General features: G+C 36.0%; 1 protein-coding gene across 1 annotated transcript; it reads right to left on the reverse strand.

Moving 5' to 3' along the window:
- Positions 1-24: 24 nt before the first annotated feature.
- PRIMPOL (primase and DNA directed polymerase) lies at positions 25-19,235 on the reverse strand. The gene is made up of 13 exons (XM_050895996.1): positions 19,200-19,235; positions 16,222-16,406; positions 15,072-15,163; positions 13,921-14,062; positions 12,306-12,453; positions 7,047-7,337; positions 5,208-5,370; positions 3,826-3,923; positions 3,324-3,410; positions 3,132-3,240; positions 1,903-1,985; positions 1,773-1,819; positions 25-739 (listed from the first exon to the last, which is right to left on the reverse strand). Exons 2-13 carry the CDS (start codon positions 16,399-16,401, stop codon positions 434-436), a joined length of 1,746 nt encoding a protein of 581 aa, XP_050751953.1. The 5' UTR covers positions 16,402-16,406; positions 19,200-19,235; the 3' UTR covers positions 25-433.
- Positions 19,236-19,321: the final 86 nt, after the last annotated feature.

A 19,321-nucleotide genomic window follows, 5' to 3' on the forward strand; every position in this document is an offset into this window, starting at 1 on the left:
AGAACACAGACTTTGGTTGAACTATTGATAGACAAATCTTTTTATTAAAATTGTATTTGAAATAAATAATTTCCTACCATTTCTGGAAGTAAAAAAAAAAATCTATTTTCCTTGACTTATCAGTAAAACTTGGACATACAACTAACAGAATAGAAACTGCACAGCAGAGAGTGTTAAAAGCGCTAAACTTGGAGCAGCATTCATGATGAGTTTTCAGTCCAGTACTCTTCAGCCCCCGTGTAATCTTCTGTGATCTCCTCATGCCTGCTGAAGATCATCCAGTTGTGAGGGTACTTGTTTGTTAGCAGTTACTCAGTTCTTTCTCTTACAGCTCTGGAAGAGCGCTTTTGAACTACATCGCAGTATCTTTCACAGAAGGCATGTGATATGCAAGCTTCATTGCTAGCAGTCTGTTTGCTAGCCAAGTCTGTGGTTAGCTGCCTTCTTTATTGCAAGTGTCCTGTTTCCTTACAGCTTCCAAAAGAACTTCATCAGGAATTTCTTCCATGGCATAATTCAGACTATCATTTACAGCTTCAGCTAGTTCCACGTCTTCAGTAGCTTCCAGGAAACAGGCAGCATCGCTTGCATTGTCCCACTCGCTGTCTGACAACAGGAAGTCTTGAGACAAGCTTTTTTCTAGAGATACTGAGCTTTTTGACAAGTCTGATGCATTAGAATGTGGTTTGACTTTTTCTTCTGTGTTCCCCCTTTCATCCATTAGTGTATACTCTTCTTCCTTTTAGAAACAAGAATACTACTTATTCCATATGAAAATGGTCTCCATACCTTTAACTGCTCTGAAAGTTTGAAACTCGTACTGTCACATATAATGGATACTACAGAAAGCTGGCCAACGACAGATTTTCCAGCACATTAATTTATAGCCACATTAACCTGTGGAAGCCTATTTGAATAGGAATAGAAATTTGCTGTTTTTCTAGGAAACTACAAGTAGTCAGTTGTATACAGCTTCTTAAAACAAACAAGGTTAAAACTAATTTTAGTGTCTGTTTAAAGATACTGTAAGGATCTGAAAATGCATTTAAATTACACTTTCTGTGAAATACCACTAATAGCTATTGATGATCTGCTTACGTAGAGCTTAATATACCATTCTGCAGTATGAAATTTAGAAGTATAAAGTGTAAATTTAAAAGTTGCAAAGATGCCAACTCTTATTGCCTACTCAGTGGAAATCTAGAATTCTAAGTGGACTTAGAATCCAGGTGCAGTATCAGGTCAGTTTAAATATTCTACCCATGTGGGTAAACATAACTGCTTTAATACGCTAAAATGGAGTTAAGTGAACTTCAGATTTGAGGGTCACTGACTTAAATTTGACTCTGACTGACTCAAGTGTTCCAGGAGCACTTCTGTTTTAGCTGGCCCAGCATGAAGTCAGACATGCACAGCAGAGCTTAACTGGGGCAGTTCTTCCGTTCTGTACCTGCAATGGTCTTGTGGTTTATGCACTGGGAACTGCTGTTCAGACCAAACCAGAAGAAAGTCTTTAGTCCCAGGTGAAGTTAGGCTATTCCAGTAACTTAGCTTTATCTGTGCTGACAGTTTTTGTCCTAGATCTGCTGCTGGAGAACTTAAAAATGAATATATGGAGCTACCACACCAGCACAGCTGCTCTGGGGAGCTATTCTATACCAGCGTAACTACTGTATGGAGCTCAACAGACTGCGTTAGTGGGGATTTTCAGTGACTTCCAGAGACAGCTTTACTCACAAGAACTTTAGCATATCAACAGGACAAAAACATACCTCTTTGAAAAGAAACGGGAGACATATCCTAGGTGGTAATGGAAAACCTAAATCAAATATATGGCATTAATTAAAGTTAACATTCCAAAAAGTATTAAGTATAATTGCTTTGAAATCACAGAATACATACTTCGTGATTTGAAGTTTTTTTCTCTGCAGACTGGATCATGACACTTTTGATACCAGACTTCCTTCTTTAGATCTACCAGAATCCTAAGAATGAAATAATTTAGTTTTTAGTGACAGTACATAAGTGAAGTGAATGCATACAGTAGGAAACTGACACTAAATGAACAGTTGTTTGTCCCCATCTATGGATATTGCTTTCATATTCTGACATACTTATTACATACTTGTTTTGTACAGTCTGTTATTTTTTTCAATAAACTTCAGGCTTCTTAAGTTAAAAAGATATTTCTTCTAAGACTAACATTCAAAAGTGAAATTTAGTCAACTTCATTACATTAAGCTTGGAAGAAGTCGTCATTAAAGTAAGATAGTATATGGCATCTAACTGTATGATAAGATTGTGTTGCTGCTGCTGTTACAGGTAATTTCATTATAAAAGCCAGATAAAATCACTGTTTCCTGTCAACTGACTAGACAACCCAGCTTTTTCAGCTGTGCTTTAGAGACACCAAGCTTCAAGCAACTTGCTTGAGAAACACCAAGTCCATCCAGCGTAGTGGCTGTGGGGGGGTTTTTTATACCCTTGTTTCTCAAAAACATATTCCTTATCTTTCAGTTATTTTAAATGTTATATAGAATTACTTTTAAGTTAAAATATTTCTACTAACGATATACTGCAATTCTAATGTCATCTAAAAAACCTGACCTTTCAACGCTTATTTTGCTAAAACTATAAGAAGTCCAAGTCCTTGTAGAGTCACTAGCAAAACTCATCTTGACTGATGTGGTGGCAGCAGTTACCTTTGTTATTTTAATGACATACGAATGTAATTTAAGAATGCACTGTAAATGAATTTAAAAGTGGTCTGTTTTCTTTATCTTATTTCTGATCAGCTTCCAAGCTAAGAAGCATCAAAGCATAGTACCACTTACTTAATAGCTTTAACATACTCTAACTTGTGCTTTAACATCTTTAGGCACATATTTTAAATAGCATGGAAATTACTTCATAGAAATATTAGAAATACAAGTTCAGTTATCACAAAGTAAATTTGGGGGGGAAAACAGTTTTGTTTTTTTTTAAAAAAGCATTGTATCCCCACAGAGCAAGAGAGCAGAAATTGTAACAGGTGCTGATTCTATCCCTAAGTTTTTCAGCATTTTTATAGAATAACAGTTGAGCAGGAAAATACATAAACCTGTTTTAAAGTGAATAGTTAAAGAACATACATTATGTTGTTACTTTTGTGAGCTCTTCCAATATTTTCACACCAACGGTAACCAGAAATATCATATACAAGTATTTCTTCCAGAGAGAAATAATTCCATTGCCGTATTCCTGGGGGAAAAAAAAAAATGTAATTAATTCTTTAAAAATACTGCTGCAGAACACTCATTTGTAAATAGTAAAGTGGTCTTTACCTCCTTGTACCCCATCTTTATTAACCAAAGAACGAACAAAATAATCAATTTCTGGATATGGTGAATCCTGATAGCCTTCCATGGTACCTGTTAAAACAAAGGCCACATATACATACTATTACTGGTTTTGCCATTGTAATATGTAACACTGTTACACATTATATAGACCATAGACAGAAAATGTACATGAATCACACCAAATCCTTAAATAAAACCAGGGATAAATCCACTGTTAATTTCCTGTAGATCTTTAAACTGCTACCCCCTCACCCCCAAGGTCCAGAGCGAATGGGGACAAAGCATGACAGCTATGGGAGCAGGAGGGGAGGGTAAATGGCATTCAAGTGCTGCAGAGCATCCTTCAGTACAGCTGTACTCCACCTCCTGCAGAAAGCTAGCTGAAGAAAGCCCTCCAAGAGGTTATCAATCAGGTGTGTAAGTCACAGTACATCTAGTTTAAGAGTACTTTTTTCTTCTGTACAGTAGAAAAGGCTTGAGGTACCTCTACTGCTTCTGGTAGTTTTACTGTTTAAAAAAGCAGATGTTTTTCTCCCCTCCTCAGAAAAGCCAGATGACAGAACTTTTGTGTCATCCCTCACTCTGAAGAAAAGAGAGAATACAAAGGAAAATGTGTGATTCTTATAGCATAACATAGTATGGTATAACATTCTGTAACATACCATAGTATAGCATAACATAACATAGTTCTGGGCCACTGGCTCTGGGTGGCCCTGCTGGAGCAAGCAGGTTGGACCAGATGACCTCCAGAGGTCCCTGCCAACCTCAACCAGTCTGTGATTCTGTATGCTACCTTTCACTACCTCTGTAGCACTTTTTCTTTCCCTTTTGACAGTTTCCTCTGACTTGCACCAGCAGAGGGCAGGGTTTCCTCCTCCAGAAGAGCAAAATTTGGTTCCTCGCAAAAAACCCGGGACCCAGCCATTTAAAGACTGCTGGTCCACATTTTACAGCAGTATTTGCTCTAGATGTAATATTTATGCATATATACTCTTTGAAAGGTTTCAATTTTTTTTTTCTCTCTGCAATGAACTACTTTTCCTTGCTGTATTACTAGCTGGAAGCCAGATGATCACAGAAGACTAAATTCAACACAGCAGAATTTCTCATCCATATTTATGACAGGCTCAGCTGATACCTATGATCTGAATACACTATACAATTTATGCTATGGGGCTACTGGCGTCAGTTCAGGATAATGAACATTTCAGGATATAAAAACTGAAGTCACAACAAATACATCTTTTTAATAAAAATATTATACATAATATCATACAGATGGATGTGCCATTTTAACCTTTCTGCTGCAGTAATGATTAGGATCATCTTAAGATACAGTCAGTGCTGGGTAAGATATATCAGAGGTTTAGACTAGATACAGAAAACTTGATTATTGTACGTACCAGTATCCAACCTAAGGAGGTATCTGTACCACATGGGAAATGTGGTATGCAAGGAAACATGTACAAAAATCCTTTTTTTTTAATTATATGCTGGAAAACATTTAGACTCTTTGTATTTAATTGACTGGAAATTTTCCTTTCAGAACTATGCAGAATCCAACCAAACTTAATAATGGTTACATTTTGGCATTTTGAGTGTGTAGAGAGAAATGAGGCACAACTCAGAAGCCGTACCACATGTTCTGTGTTCTTTAAACATTTGAAGGTAGGTTTTTTACAATTAAAAAAAAAAAAAAAAAAAAAGTCTCAAGAAATTTTTTCTTCCAAACCAAGGAATTCTACTGGAAACATTCATGGAACAACTGCCCATTGATAGCAATTATTCATAACTGCTGCAGGAGAAAAATCACTAAAATATGTAGAATTTAAAATATTTTAAATTCTACCGGAACTGAACAATTACCTAATGTTGCAGATCAAAGAGGAAAGAAAATATGCTTCTTCCAAGGAAACATTCTCTTCGCAGTTAGGGACAAACGTATTATCCTCTGCTATCTTCAGAATCACATTTTTTCCTGCTTTTGATGATTTATACATCCGGAAATTTCTATTCTTTGTATAAACTCCTACAGGAAAACAATGCTGGCTAGGATTTAAAGATACTTAGTACTTGTAAATGAAACAATTTTTCTTAGACCCAGCTAAGGGTCTAAGGAATGGACAAAAACTATTACTGACTTCGGCTCACATCCCACAGAAGAAATGCAATACAGCAAGATCACGCACGCATTTTTATGTTATAGAAGAATTAAGATAAACACTCAACACCACTACATAGGCATTTTAATCATTCTGACATCATTGCTAAAAGTTTCCTTTCAGTATAAGAAATTGGTGCTTTCACATTAACTTTGTGAAATACAACTGAGCATAAAAAGCTGCACAATTATTTTAACCAGAAAGGACTTCATCAAACTTCCTGTTTTCTGTGGACCAGACACCACTTGTCTGAAGCATATATCAGGAAAATTTAATTCCAGCCTCAAAAAACAAACAACAAAAAAATGAACAGGTATCTTAAACATTGCCTAATCTGTCTAAGAATTTACTGAGGAGGTGGGTGCTTTATTCATGGGTTGCATTTAATTTTCATGAAGCTAAAAGAACTTAAAGAACTCATACAACAAGAATGTCACATAGCTTTCTATCACTGCAGCCTTGTGATGTAATTCGGTATTCCAGCTATTCTGATTTTTAGCTTTCCAGTTTTGAGGTAATGTGTGTAACAAATATTGAGGATGGTTAATTTTTGGGGACTAACATCAAATTCTTAAAAGGTGACACAGTAAACAATTTGTTATTCTTTCATTTCTGTTCATGAATATGCTTGAAGGAATTTTAAACAGTAGGTGCAAAGTAATCCTTCTGAATCAGTAATGGAGAAGCCTACTATAGGGCCAACTTTGGGATTATGTTTCAACAAATAGGACATAGTGAAGAGGCCAGCAATAAAAGCGATCCTGAATTCCATGAGAAGAATTTGAAGGAATGGGCGTTCTTCAGAGAAGTCTTGAGAAGAAAACAAGATGAAGTCCTCAAGTACATAACACACTGCTGTACAAAAGCATGCTAAGCTATTTTCATTTCACTGAGACGGCAAAAAGCAGAGAAACCAGATACGGGGATGGAGAAGGGTAGAACTTTCAAACTTTAGTTTGACTATGGGTGTTGTGCTCCTGGAGATTTTTAACATTTTAATACCATGAATAGGCTAAGCCTAGCTGGGCCATGAAGTGCCCAACCCAAAATTTCTGTTACTCTGTCATTAAAAGCTAACAACTGCCATTCCAAACAGAGGAAGAAGTCTCAGTTCATACATGTAGAACAATACAGAAGGCCACACCTGTAAGACTTGTTCCATAATTAAGCACCTTCTAATTCAACTGAAATGACAAAAATGCAATATATGTTATCCTCTTTTAATCCAAATAGGAGCACTAAGTCGTTAAGAACAAAATTAATTAGAGAGTCTTGTGTGGCAAGAGTTTCTTCAAACTTCAGAACAAAATCATTAAATGTAATAATATAAGAAGTTCCATGGACCAAGAATCTAAGGCTCCTTTCAAGTACAGCATTTATGATCACAGTTTCAGCATGTATTGTATTTGGTTTAAATTCTGACCATAGGGACAACAATAAGAACACTGTTGTTCTTGTTGTCTGTAGTCAAAGATTAAGGAACATCTCATTTCTTAACCTTTGTTGCATCCCAAAGAGGTTTAAAAGCACTTCGTATATTTACCTAGATCCACAAAAAGTTGCTTGTCACCTTCTTTATCATTTACTATTAGAAAGGAAAATTCCAGATTTTCTCCCTGGTGTGATGTTTCGATATCCTTTGTTTTGCGAGCAATGGCTGGCCAGCCTTTGGAAGCATCTTCAATGGCTGTGAGGTTTGTAAGAGAACCATCTAATCCAAATCCTTCTGCAGAACACCGGAAAACATGTCCTGCTCCTCCTTCTGGAATCACAGCAGCAGCTTTACTCTCCATTAACCTTATGGCAGGCTGCAAAATGGTTCTTACAAAGTTACCTTAAAACCAACCAAACAAAAAAAACCAAAAGCAGATAATGTCATTTATGAGTCAAGAAAGAACTTAGCAGTTCCTGTACAAACATTTTTCAAAACAGCCAAGATGGAAGTGGTTGGAGTTTGGGTTTTTTTTTTCCCCTTCTGGATTTTTTTAAAAAAATCTTTTGACTAGCCCAGTGTACAAAATGGTTCTGGTTAGTAACTAAGAAACCCATGCTTGGCAAGAATTTTTACTAAACTTTTTTTTAAAAAACACAAGAAAATAAACAGTTGTGCATATATTAATTGTATCGTACAGCCACAATCTTCCCCTTTGCAATTTTACTACTGAGAACAGAGAGAACTGAGAAGCGAGATGGCTTGGCAACCACCTCGTTAGAAATAAAGACAACATAACAAAACCAAGATGCATAGGCTGTCACTACAATTTCCCAAACTAAATTCAAAGTCCCAGATAAAAGCGCAAAATTGAAATAAATGTCTTTGGTATCTTTCAAAATAATTTCTCCTACCCATCACAACACCTGTACCATCGCAGTTATTAAAGTTTCTAACAGACAACATCTCAAGCTGCTCCCATGCTTGGAGCACAAATGATCTTGACTTAATGATTAATACAAGGAAGACTTTTGCACTGAAATTTCTGTGAACCTGAATTTTCCACTACAATGTCAGAAACTTACTGAACAAGTTCAGTTTGGGTCTCCACGCTAGCTTAGCAGGAACATTTCTGCATATGAACTAGGCTGTTAATAGTAAGACATTCAAATGCTTAATGTAGGACCACTTTGTTAATGACAGTGATATAAAAAAATAAGTAGTCAAGGTCCTTTATAAAATGTAGTTTGATATAATAGTTCAAGTACCACTTAGTGAAACTCTTCCATACATGAATAAAGCATTCCTATAGCTTTGCTATCACACAACTTATTTTTTTTATCCAATCATAGGTAGTTTTTAATCGTTTAGCTGAATATTTTTGCAGTAGTTAATGACAGCATGCGATGACATTAACAACCTTGGATTTAGGATTCTGAAGAGCTTGTGATTGTCCCTCTCTACTGCTTTCCCTAATTTCACTGTCAGAATGATTAAAAAGGTTTATTTACAGCTTCACAGTGTAAGAGTTGATGTAAGAGTTTGACCAGGGCTTACTCAAACAACAAATTACTTTTACAAAAGTATTTTGTAATGACTTTTCAAATTCCCTGTATTGTAATTCAACTCCCATTGTACCTCCAGGCTCTGCTAGATGGTAGCCAATGACAGACAAATAAAAACTGTGGCCAAATTACTTGCAGGGAGAAAGAAGAGACTAGAATAAATACAGATGTGGAAGAAAAACTATGAAGTGGAAGGAACACTGGCAAGGAGGATTCTGCAGTTGTTGGATGAAGCTTCAGTGGGGAACCTGAAAGAACATGAAATATAGGTCCTCCTATGCTACATATCAGCAGAATGAGTCAGGGTATCAAGCATCAGTATCACCATCCTCATAATTCATTACAGGACTGCCGAGGCACACAAATGATTCGTAGTCATAGACAGTGTTTTAACCCCATGTGTTCAAATATGCACACAGAATTTCTTAGGTATATAACAATAGTTACTTGGATCTTCAGTTCAGGGAGAAAGTGTACCTATTTCAGAACTGAAGTTTAATTCAATTACCATAAAAGTTAAAGTATCTTTAAAAGTCCTGGTTGACTACTTCCTTTTTTGTGTGTGTGTAATTAAGTAACAATCACTCTGGTGTCAGAATAGCAAGGGTTCTGTCAGTGAAAGATTATTTTGGGAGTTAGTTCTTTATCACTCATACACACCTTTGTTTTCTCTCTTCCCATTTCTTCTAACTGGTCAGATGTGGGAACCAAACCCTGCATTTCACACTTTTGATCCTTGACTGTATTTTGTATTTTTATATTTGGGATTTGTCAGCTGTGTAGATCAATGTAAATTCATTGATCTCCACAGCTTTCCTGCGGACCTACATGATCTCCTGTGCTTTCTTACATGAGCTATGAACTCAGTCCCTGTATTTTAATTCTAACTAGTAACTAATTCCAAATATCATATACTAAAAGTTTTTAATTATATTTAAGCCCATGCACTTTGTGCATGGCTCCTGACATAAAATGCTTATGAAACAATATCATCCCAGATGTGATAGTTCATATCCTAGTTTATCCCACATAAATACCACTAACTCATCTTAAGGTATTTTTTATTAGACAGAACACCACAATGATGAATTTTAAAAAAAGACAACACAACGTGTCTGAAAAAATATATTAACCCTTTTAAGTTTAATATTAGACAAAATCTTTCTGTCACCTCAAAGACTATATATATTTTCATATAGATTCTGTGAAATTACTTTATGAAGTTACCTGCATTTTTAATTATTTACTACAGCAGAGTATTTTGCACAAAGTACAAAGCTAGTATGCTTTAAGCCAGGTTTGTCAAGCAGGTTACTAAAATGCATTTATGAAAAGTCTAGAGTGTAATATTATTAGTAACATGCATGAATTTAACACTGACATTTACATATCTCAATTATAAAAAGATAAGTTTTTACTGTGACTTCAACATCTTGTTGAAAAGGCAAAGGCAGAACATGAATACACAATCTCTAAATATATTTTAAGTCTGACAGTAAACGTCAAATTCACATCACAGTGGAGACACAGAACACTTAACTAATGGGCTAGAATAAACAGTTCAAGCTTCTACTGAAAGAACTGACTAATGTAATTTAGTTATCAAGATCACAGGCTAAAATTGCTGTCATACCAAATTATTTGTCATCCATGTATTACTTAAGAGTTTTATAGTGGCAGAGGAGTTAAAGACCATACTTTTGAACTAAAAATTGCAGTAATCCCATTTAAGTCTTTGGGGTTTGTAGCTGTTACCACGGTGTAATGTAAGAAATAACAGCTCTGTGTCACATTTGGGGCTGGCAGCCAGTATTATAAGCATTTGCTTGTAACTTTGACAATCAGTGTAGCTTGCCATGTGAGCTACTCCTCAAAAGGTTTAGGGACACCGATTCCACTGCTCCTAAGAATGAAAAATAGTTTTTTTAATGTTAAAAAAAGCTGAAAAAAATTGATTCTGAGAAATCCTATGGCCTCTGTGTTGGACTAAGGATCTGAATTTTGGCCTGAAGCGATGCTTAGGCCACGGACCACGTGCGTATATTAAAAATATTGGGGGGAAAAAAAATTTTTGTACATGCACACAGGCCTACAAGATCCAGCCTCTCCTTACAGTTTGCTCTACTCCTCCAGCTGTTCATGCTGACAAGACCTTTCATAGATGATTCCTCAGAGCAACACAAAACATGTGTCAACCCTACACAACTTTGATCCAACAGTACATGTGTTCTCCCCATGAAACAACTAGACCATTCAAAAGGAAAATGAGATTTTCTCTAATGCTGTACTGGGCTAGAAAGAAGTCCAGCACTGTGTCATTAATGATAGCATCACTGTGTGGTCATTAAGTACTAAAAGCAAAGAGCCCATCTTCCCTGTGCTCTCTATGATCCTCTCCTATGACATACACCGTGCACAGTAAGAAGCTACTTAAAAAACAAAGGAGGTATAAAAAAAGAAGAAATACAGTATAAGCTTTACTCAAGACTGGAGTGAGAGAAGGTGCAGAGCTAGAAAAAGAGGTAAGGGTGAGAAAGGAAAAGGAAGACTGGGCATGAAGACAGTCAGACAGATTGTGACCAAGCAGACAGCAGAATAAAAGTGGGAACCTGAGTGGGACCAAAATTATCAACCCAACATCTTCAACTCTTCCTATTCTACTGCAAGTGGAAACCCAATAACAAAGCACATAATTTCTTGTAATCCTGCTGCTGTTGTCACAGTTCCTCCTGAACACAAACCTAAATTTCATCCCTTATAATAACCCATGAGATTATTAATATGGTACTATATAACAGCCTTTCTGCTTCCTCTCCCTCATCCTATTTGTTTGTTTGAAACAAACACAATAAGGAACAAAGGCTACAAAATCAAACACTCAGATATTAAGAAATGACAAAACCAAGGCTGCAGGTGCAACGTGAAATAACCCAGAGTTCTGCATTTGTGGGTTGATACAGATTTTAATTCCACCACTGGGCAAGCTGTTTTCCATCAGTTCCTGCTTCACTCAGACAAAACTCAGCTGATAATTCTATTGTGCCCTCCTTGTTCACTGTATGTCTATAAGCCTGCTTTACTGCACACCATACAGAATATATGTACAAGAAGAAGAAATTATTAATGTCAACATTAACTTTTCCTAATGCTCACCACTAGCACCTCAGTGCTTCACAAACAGTATTTTAAAAGTATGTTCAAAGTACGTCTGTGAAGCGAGGAGGTATTATTATACTTATTTTAAAAATGGAGTCAAGACAAACCTGAACTGGCAATTCTTTGTGTTGGAATTGCCATATCCCATGAAATACCAATTTACATCAACAATTAAAATTGCTTTCGGCTTTCTCTTAATCATGTTTATGCACAGGTGGCTTGAAACCATCTTTGTCCTTTCTTTCTGATGCTGTGCTGAGCACAAACTAACTGTATTTAGAGCCAATAACAGTAGCTTTTATTATTAAGACTGATATAAACCTGAAAATTAAGAAGTCATAGTCATACTGTAAAACAATTTTCAAGCCAAAAGCCAGTCTTGCCAATAGATTCATAAATAAAACATACAGGCACAAAAAAAGTTACGTTTTTGCAAACACAAATGCTAATTATAGAAAAAGAAAGTAGAAGATGAGTTGAGAAATAATGAGGCTTAATGAAATAGAAATAGGTAGCCATTTCTGCTGGGAATACATATTTGTTTCCACATATAATTCCATTAAAATAAATATTCAAATGTGAGACAGCAGTGTACAAAGTCAAAACCTCACCTTTTATTTCTAGGTGTAGGAGAAAAGAACACACTTACCAACATGAATATTATCCTTAAACACAGTCTTTTGGGGTAGAAATATTAAGTGTCGACTAAATTTTTCATCAGTACTGGAATCTAAATTCAAGACATCTTTGGCTGAACAATTTACATCATAAAGTTCTTTTAATTTTTGGCTGACAAGCTGAAATTATAAACATTAATTAGACTATTTTCTCTAGCATTTTTAATAGTGGTATCTATAAAATCTAACATAAATGCAGATTCTACATCTCTTTTTCAGTTTTTTTTCCTCATTTTAAGAACACAATTAATTTAATTCAAACTAACTCATAATATAGCAAATTTTAACCAAATTTGACGTAAGACTGTATTTCCTGAAATAAGCAAGTCACTGAATATACTAACAGTGATAACTTGAGCAGATTTTCAGTTTTTCAGGTCAAAGGCTAATTTAGTGGCTTTATCTTCTGGTTTTTTCCCACCACAAAGCAGTTCACACCCACAGTGACAATGTTTGTAACGCATGCTTACCTAGAATGGAAGAGAGCAGCTATCATGGTACAAAGGGCTGGTATGCTAATGCACTGTTATGATTTAGCTAATTCATTGGTATGACCCAATGAACACTAACTAAGCAGAAAACGTAAGATGTCTGGCTCTAAAATAGCTCTAAAAGCCTTCTATAAGCTAAGCTTGTGATTACTCATGTTTAGGACTGGTACTCAGAACCTAAGGGTCTGAAAGCTTAGGGTTTTAGCATCTCAGATCCCCCACCCAGCAAATCCAAAGTTGTCTTCTCAACCTGAGGAATCTCTAGATTTCAGAATTGATCTGCAATGGAGTAAACCCCTCCGGATTCTGTATCAATAAAGGGTTCTTTGCGAAGGAACGACCTCAATCATGTTTTTCTTTCTTTCCTTTCTAGCTAGGGACATGTAAGCATCCGAAGTCTCACAAATAAATGGCCACTCACAAAGAGATTTTATTGGAACAGGAAATATTCTTCTAAAAACCTGCTTTATCTTCCACCTCTGTCATATTGAATTTGCAGTGGAGCTCATTTTCCAACCAAATTTGCAATAAAATGGAAATTTGCACTATTTAATAAAATTGATAATTCAAAAAGATATTTAACTTTAGGTACAAAATTGGTAAGTGCAGTCACCTGATGTGCTCTACATCATCACTTAACTCAACTATAATGAGCTGCCATCTGAAGACACCTAAAATCAGGAGGGACTTATCTAAGCCTTGATATATGACTGCACCAGCTGGCAAAGGAAATGAACTGAGGAATATCTGAATGGAACTTTTATTGATGGTACTTTTAAGATTTCCTTCAGTTCTACAGCTTTGAAGTGGCAGAGCACATAAAACAATCTGCAAAAGCAAACTTATCATATCAGTAAACCTACAGTGAATACAAGCATTCCAACAACCATCGTTCTCTATTTTTTCCTTTCACTTAAAGAGAACCTTTGCTTTAATTAAAACGGTACTTTTTACTTCATTAAAAATAACCACTAGGTCTACAATTCTTTTTCATTTTACTACAGAATAATCAAGATAAAGTGGTAAATACTTTGGATTCATATTAAATCAACAACAAATTCATCTTAATCTACAACATGACTTTGCTCCAGTTTACCTCAATTAACTTCGCAACCATGCTCTTGCCATCTGCACCAGGATTTGCTGGTTTGTAGAACTCCAAATCAAAATAAAGTTTGCAAGCATCTTTTTCAGGAATTACTTCATAGCAATGCATAAGACTTGTTTTATAACCTTTGCTAAGGAAAAACAAAACCAAATCACAACCTCTCACAATAAACATTATACATACTTATCAGTTGCAAACAAGGATCTCACAAGACCTAAATATTCTTTTATTTTTCAACTAACCACCCATATTAAAAAAGTAGCAGCCCTATAATACTAAGAAAAAGCATTGTAACTACGTTTAGCATCAAATATCAACAAAGATATTTGTCTGGCCTAGAATTTAAGTTTGTAGAGTATTCTCCTCCCCATGCCCCCCAAGTCTTACAATACATACTGTCAACAGAAATGCTGCTGAGAATTTAAGGAATGATGGAAACTACAGTAAAAAACTTAGTAAGTTATCACTCATATGTCTTAAGCACTAAAAATGAGATTACCTAGACTTTTTTTCCAAGTAAATTAATCTCATTTTCAAACTGAGGAGGGGAAAAAAAAAAAAAAAAAAAAAAAATCAAGCTTACTTTTCATATAAAAACTGACTGTTAGATTTCTTTTACTTCATAACCAAATGTTTTATTGTAAAACAAAAAATTGGGAAAAAAAGTTCAGCACATGACCAAATTGTCAATACCTGAAACTACATCACGCAAATACAACACCATAAATCGGTAACCGGACATTTATATTAATGCCCTTTTAAATTGATATATGACTAATCATAGAAATATGTTTGTGTCATGTGTTGGTATGATCCCCTGAGGAAAGCTGACAGCAAAAGCAAATCTACTGCTATTAGATTTAAGCTCAGTAGACAGGGTCCTTAATTCACAGGAAATAATGGCAGTCTGCAACTCAAAAGAAAGTTGAAACCCACTACAGAACAGATTGGTTTGTCCTTATGAAGATTTTCCCCATGGCCAAGATCAAACCTCAGGCAACCCGTTACAGCTCTGTGCTAGTCAAAGCAGCAGACAGCTACTGAGGGTAGCTATCCAGTAATAGCTATCACTAGATAATAGTATATCCAGTATACTACTATCTTATGGTAACATATAGGGTACCTTTTCAAATACTCACGTGTAATAAAACCAAAGCTGTTTATATGTTGTCACAAGGTAAAACCTCTGTCCACTTTGTGTGTTCTTTTCCAAGGCAAATACATGAACATCCTTTTTAAATAAAAACATTGAAGTTTTTTTATTCAAAGAACCAGTTAAAGTCTTCAGAAGTTCCTATTTGACATTAATTTCTTTGGTCAAAGGTTAGTAAATACTAGAAAACTGTAAGTAGATCACTTATCCTTTTTCAAGCTAAGTAGCTTCTGTTTTTAATTAAGAACATCATTCTGATTTCAGTTGCATGAGTAAAAATTTGAAGCTTTTCTTTGCTGTCCATTAATGTAAACTCTGTTTTCTCTGTAAAGCGTTCGTTTTTCTGATCAGTGGCAAGTGCGTCTGATGGGAGGAGGAACAATGTCCTGAAAGGAACAGCCTCACAGACATGATGGCAGCATATGACTTTTTAGCAAATACTCTTTAGACTCTATATTATTTAAATCCAAAAATGGAAATCTGAAAAGAAAACACAAAAAAAACTACTGCCAAGCCAGCAAGAGTGCATTTCGGAAAACAGACTGTCAGGATTACTTAAACACCTAAAACAGTGTGGAAAAAAACTCTGTACTTTCTTTAAAAGCAGCAATCAATTGAAAAGTATTAAACTGAAAACAGAGGATACATTTTGCATAACATTTATTTGGCTCATCACTTCTTATCATCTGAACTTGCTACTCTGCTGCCATTGGAGAGTTGTATTGTTTTTATTTTGTCTCTGCCTCCTGTTTATCTCTTTTTCTTCCTCAGTTTTTCCTCCTCTTTCTTCCAACTCAGCTCTCACTACCTACCCATTCTCCTCCCAACCCTGACAGCTTGCTCATCTTCAGAAGGAACAAATCTATCACTACAATGTTACTAAAAAGCACTTTTACTGTTAGAGGTTAACATCACATATCAACTTGTATGTTAGAACTAGTACTTCTTAGAGCTACCTCCAGTGTAGCATGATCTCCTACAAAAAGAATACTTGCTATAGGGAAGAAGGAAAAAAAAGAATAAAAAAAAATGATCTTGCAATCTGATAAAGACTTTACTGTCAACCAAGCTTTTAAGTGAAGTTCAACCTTGAAAGTACCTAAAGAGTAGAGACATTCACCTAACAAATAATTTACCTCTTTGCAGGTTTTCACATAATTGAAAGCTTCACCCTGCCGACAAAATATTTTCCAGACAGAGGATGGCAGAAAGGGTTTGGACAGTTTTGGTCTATAAACTGGAGGAAGAGGGTTTTGTTCATAGTAAGACGCTAGTTCTTCCACTTTCTTCAGTCTTTCTTCCCATTTTCTCTTCATTTGTCCTAAAGCAATTACAAGTAGTCAAATCAGTATCAATTTCTGTTTGTGACTCAATTTTCATATATCCTGTACTCATACACTGCTTTTGATTCCAACTTTGTTGAGCGTACTGTATTTATTAACTGAGAGTAGCCAATATTCCAAATCAACACCCAACCTTGCTATGATACTCATTTTAACATTAAATCTTTCCACACAGTTTTGGAAGTAAAAGATCTTCATATTAATACTATCAAAGATAAACACAACAGAATAGACACAATAAGGGAAGGCCTAGGAAGTTTCATTTTTGTTAACAGAATGGTATTACATTCCTCCTCAAACTGTGTTAACTAGCCACACAACATTAGTAAGGAGTGAAAAAATACTATTATTTCTGCTTTATATTTGGAGAGACAAATGAGATAATTAATTTGTATGGGTAGTACAGCACGAGTTCCTGAGAAAAATTAAGATTTCAGTGACTCTAGCTCTGAGCTCTGTATCTTGAAGTAAAAGAACTGAAATCCAAAATGAGGGCTCCATTCTCCACTGCCAACCTTTGCTATTGATCAGTAATACTTTCACCTGCTTTAAAATCTCAGGTACTTTCTTGCAAACTTAAGACAGCAATCTTATCTCTTTTCAAGAAATAGCACATGATACAGTAATGCTTGCTATCTTGCAGCCTTTAAACTTCTAGTTACATAAAGTAATCCAAATGCTACAAAGCAATGTAGTAAAGCATAAACACACATTAACATATGTATAATTATTCGTAAGTTTAATTAACTTTTTTCTGGGAAAATTCATTGCCCCTCTGAACACCTGCAAATTGGTAAAGAGCACTGCTAAGAAACTGAAACAAAGGAAGAGGGGCAAGAAGTAACAAAGATGAAGGTGCATTTTTTTGTTCTGCCCAGCATAACCACTTGGTTCTTATAACAACCTCCCAGTTGCAGTGAAAGATAAAAATGAAACTGACTATACTCAAAAGTATTCAAACCTTTAACAAGCTGGATCCACAAGGTGAGTTTAAGTATTTAAATGTTCTTGTGGGCCCCGAAGCCCAAATTTTAGATCCTCTGAATCCCCCTCCAAGTCTTCCACAGTAAAGGTTCCTGGACTCCTACATTTCTGCCCATGGTACATCTAAGCCTGCCTGTGTTTTGATAGTTTAGGGCCTATGTCAAGTCTAAATAACAGAATGTTTTTTCTCTTACGGGGTCAACCATATTAACTCTGCAGACCTTATCAGTCTCTTGACCTGTGAATTTCCTCCACTCCCTTCCTTTTCATGCAGTTAGTTTCTTCTTTGGGAATGCAAAATGAAATTATAGACAGCAATCAGCATTTCTCAGAAGTGCCAGCAGAACCCTCAGTTTCATTTTGATGCTGTTGGCTCTGTTGTAAATTAACTGGCTGCAAAAGACATTCCCTACATCAGCACTTTCCCACAAGGTGACCATTAAAAAGAAAGGAAGCGAAGGAGAATTCCCATAATTCTCTACTTATTTTAAACTTCCTAGTTAGATCAGGACATATTTTTGCAGAAACACAGCTGGGAGGATATCTGAACCTGCGAGAGGGTTGATGACCCTTACTTTAATCTGAGATCTATCACTGTTCTTGCAGTCCAAACACTCTCGGATTCTCAGCAGTCCAACATGTCAGATCTTTTCAAGGTAACTTCAGTTCCTGTATCAACTGTACCTAACACAACACATCTATTTAGAGCACGTACAATTTACACTTACAGACTAGGTGTAACTGCAGACTAGCGTTCTGAGTTTACTGGGAAATTCCCACTTCATCTTCCTCTCTTCTGTCCCACCAGAAGTAAGGGGAGTACTTATTTTTATTTTACTTGCCAGAAAGAAATTTTGTCACCAACGTGTTTGGACTTCAGTGTTTTTGACTCAGCAGGATGATTGCATGAAGATCCTGGGAAAAAGTATCTCCTGGGAGATGACTTAAAGAACTCGCTACTTCATTTTCCACTTTTGATGGAACGCTACTTTTTTTAGTGATGAGGACAGTGGACATCTTGTATTTTTATACCTTAGATGGCTGGGGGGTGGGGTTTTTTTTGTTTTTTGTGGGTTTTTTTGTTTTTTAAACAAACGGACTCGCCATTTCAGAAATGGCAATTTTCGCCCTCATGCTATAGAGGAAAGACAAACAAAAATGCATGATTTCATCATATGTGCCCCTGCATTTTAGCAAAAAAACTCCCCCAAAACAACCCATGCTCAAAAATCTGTAACAACTATGACAAAACACACTATCCACACCTGCTGAGAAATGAAGCTTAGACATGCAAAACAACTGCTACTCAAAATAACATGATTACATTGGTTTCCTGGCCAGTGTATATCGTGCAACATAGCTCTATTGCAGAATTCATGCTCAACACTAATAAATCCATGAGATTTTCTCCCAGCTACTGATTCAAGCCTTAGAAGAACATATTAAATAACTTTCTCCCTACTGCTAAAGTTCTTAACATTAGTGAAAATTAGCTTAGTCATCCTTACGTTGAGCTGAACTGTGGCATACTAACAAATATGACTCATCTTCCCACAACAATAACAAGGAGCATCAAATTTTCATCCTGTGCTCCTAACAGGAGAAGTAGCTTCTACAATTAAGATTTGAGGAATTTTGTGCAAAATGCAAGATATTAGACCTGGTGATAAGATCTCAAAAAGTAGGCTAGTGCCTGTTGCGAGAAGCTGGAAAACTTAGTTTCTAATGTTAAAATTACTCTGACTCCTGCTACTGAAGGTCGATGTACAAATATGAAACTAACTGACCTGAAAGTTGATGGTGAAGCTGAAACTAGCCCTCAGCTTCAGAGAGCTGTTGTAAGGCTGAACGGCAGGGCAGTGGGACGCTAGTAAGCAGGTATATTCAGACTACATTAGTCAATGGGCTG

Source organism: Gymnogyps californianus, chromosome 4 (genome assembly GCF_018139145.2).
Source record: "Gymnogyps californianus isolate 813 chromosome 4, ASM1813914v2, whole genome shotgun sequence".
Taxonomy (NCBI): Eukaryota; Metazoa; Chordata; class Aves; order Accipitriformes; family Cathartidae; genus Gymnogyps; species Gymnogyps californianus.

What these genes read in the sequence shown, in the direction of transcription:
- PRIMPOL (XM_050895996.1), bottom strand. Translation starts at nt 16,401, where the DNA reads ATGAAGAGAAAATGGGAAGAAAGACTGAAGAAAGTGGAAGAACTAGCG. An exon ending in TCTTTGATCTGCAACATTAG is followed by an intron (nt 3,924 to 5,207) that starts GTAATTGTTCAG and finishes TCTTTTCTTCAG; the next exon opens with AGTGAGGGATGACACAAAAG. An exon ending in AAAAAACTTCAAATCACGAA is followed by an intron (nt 1,820 to 1,902) that starts GTATGTATTCTG and finishes TATTTGATTTAG; the next exon opens with GTTTTCCATTACCACCTAGG.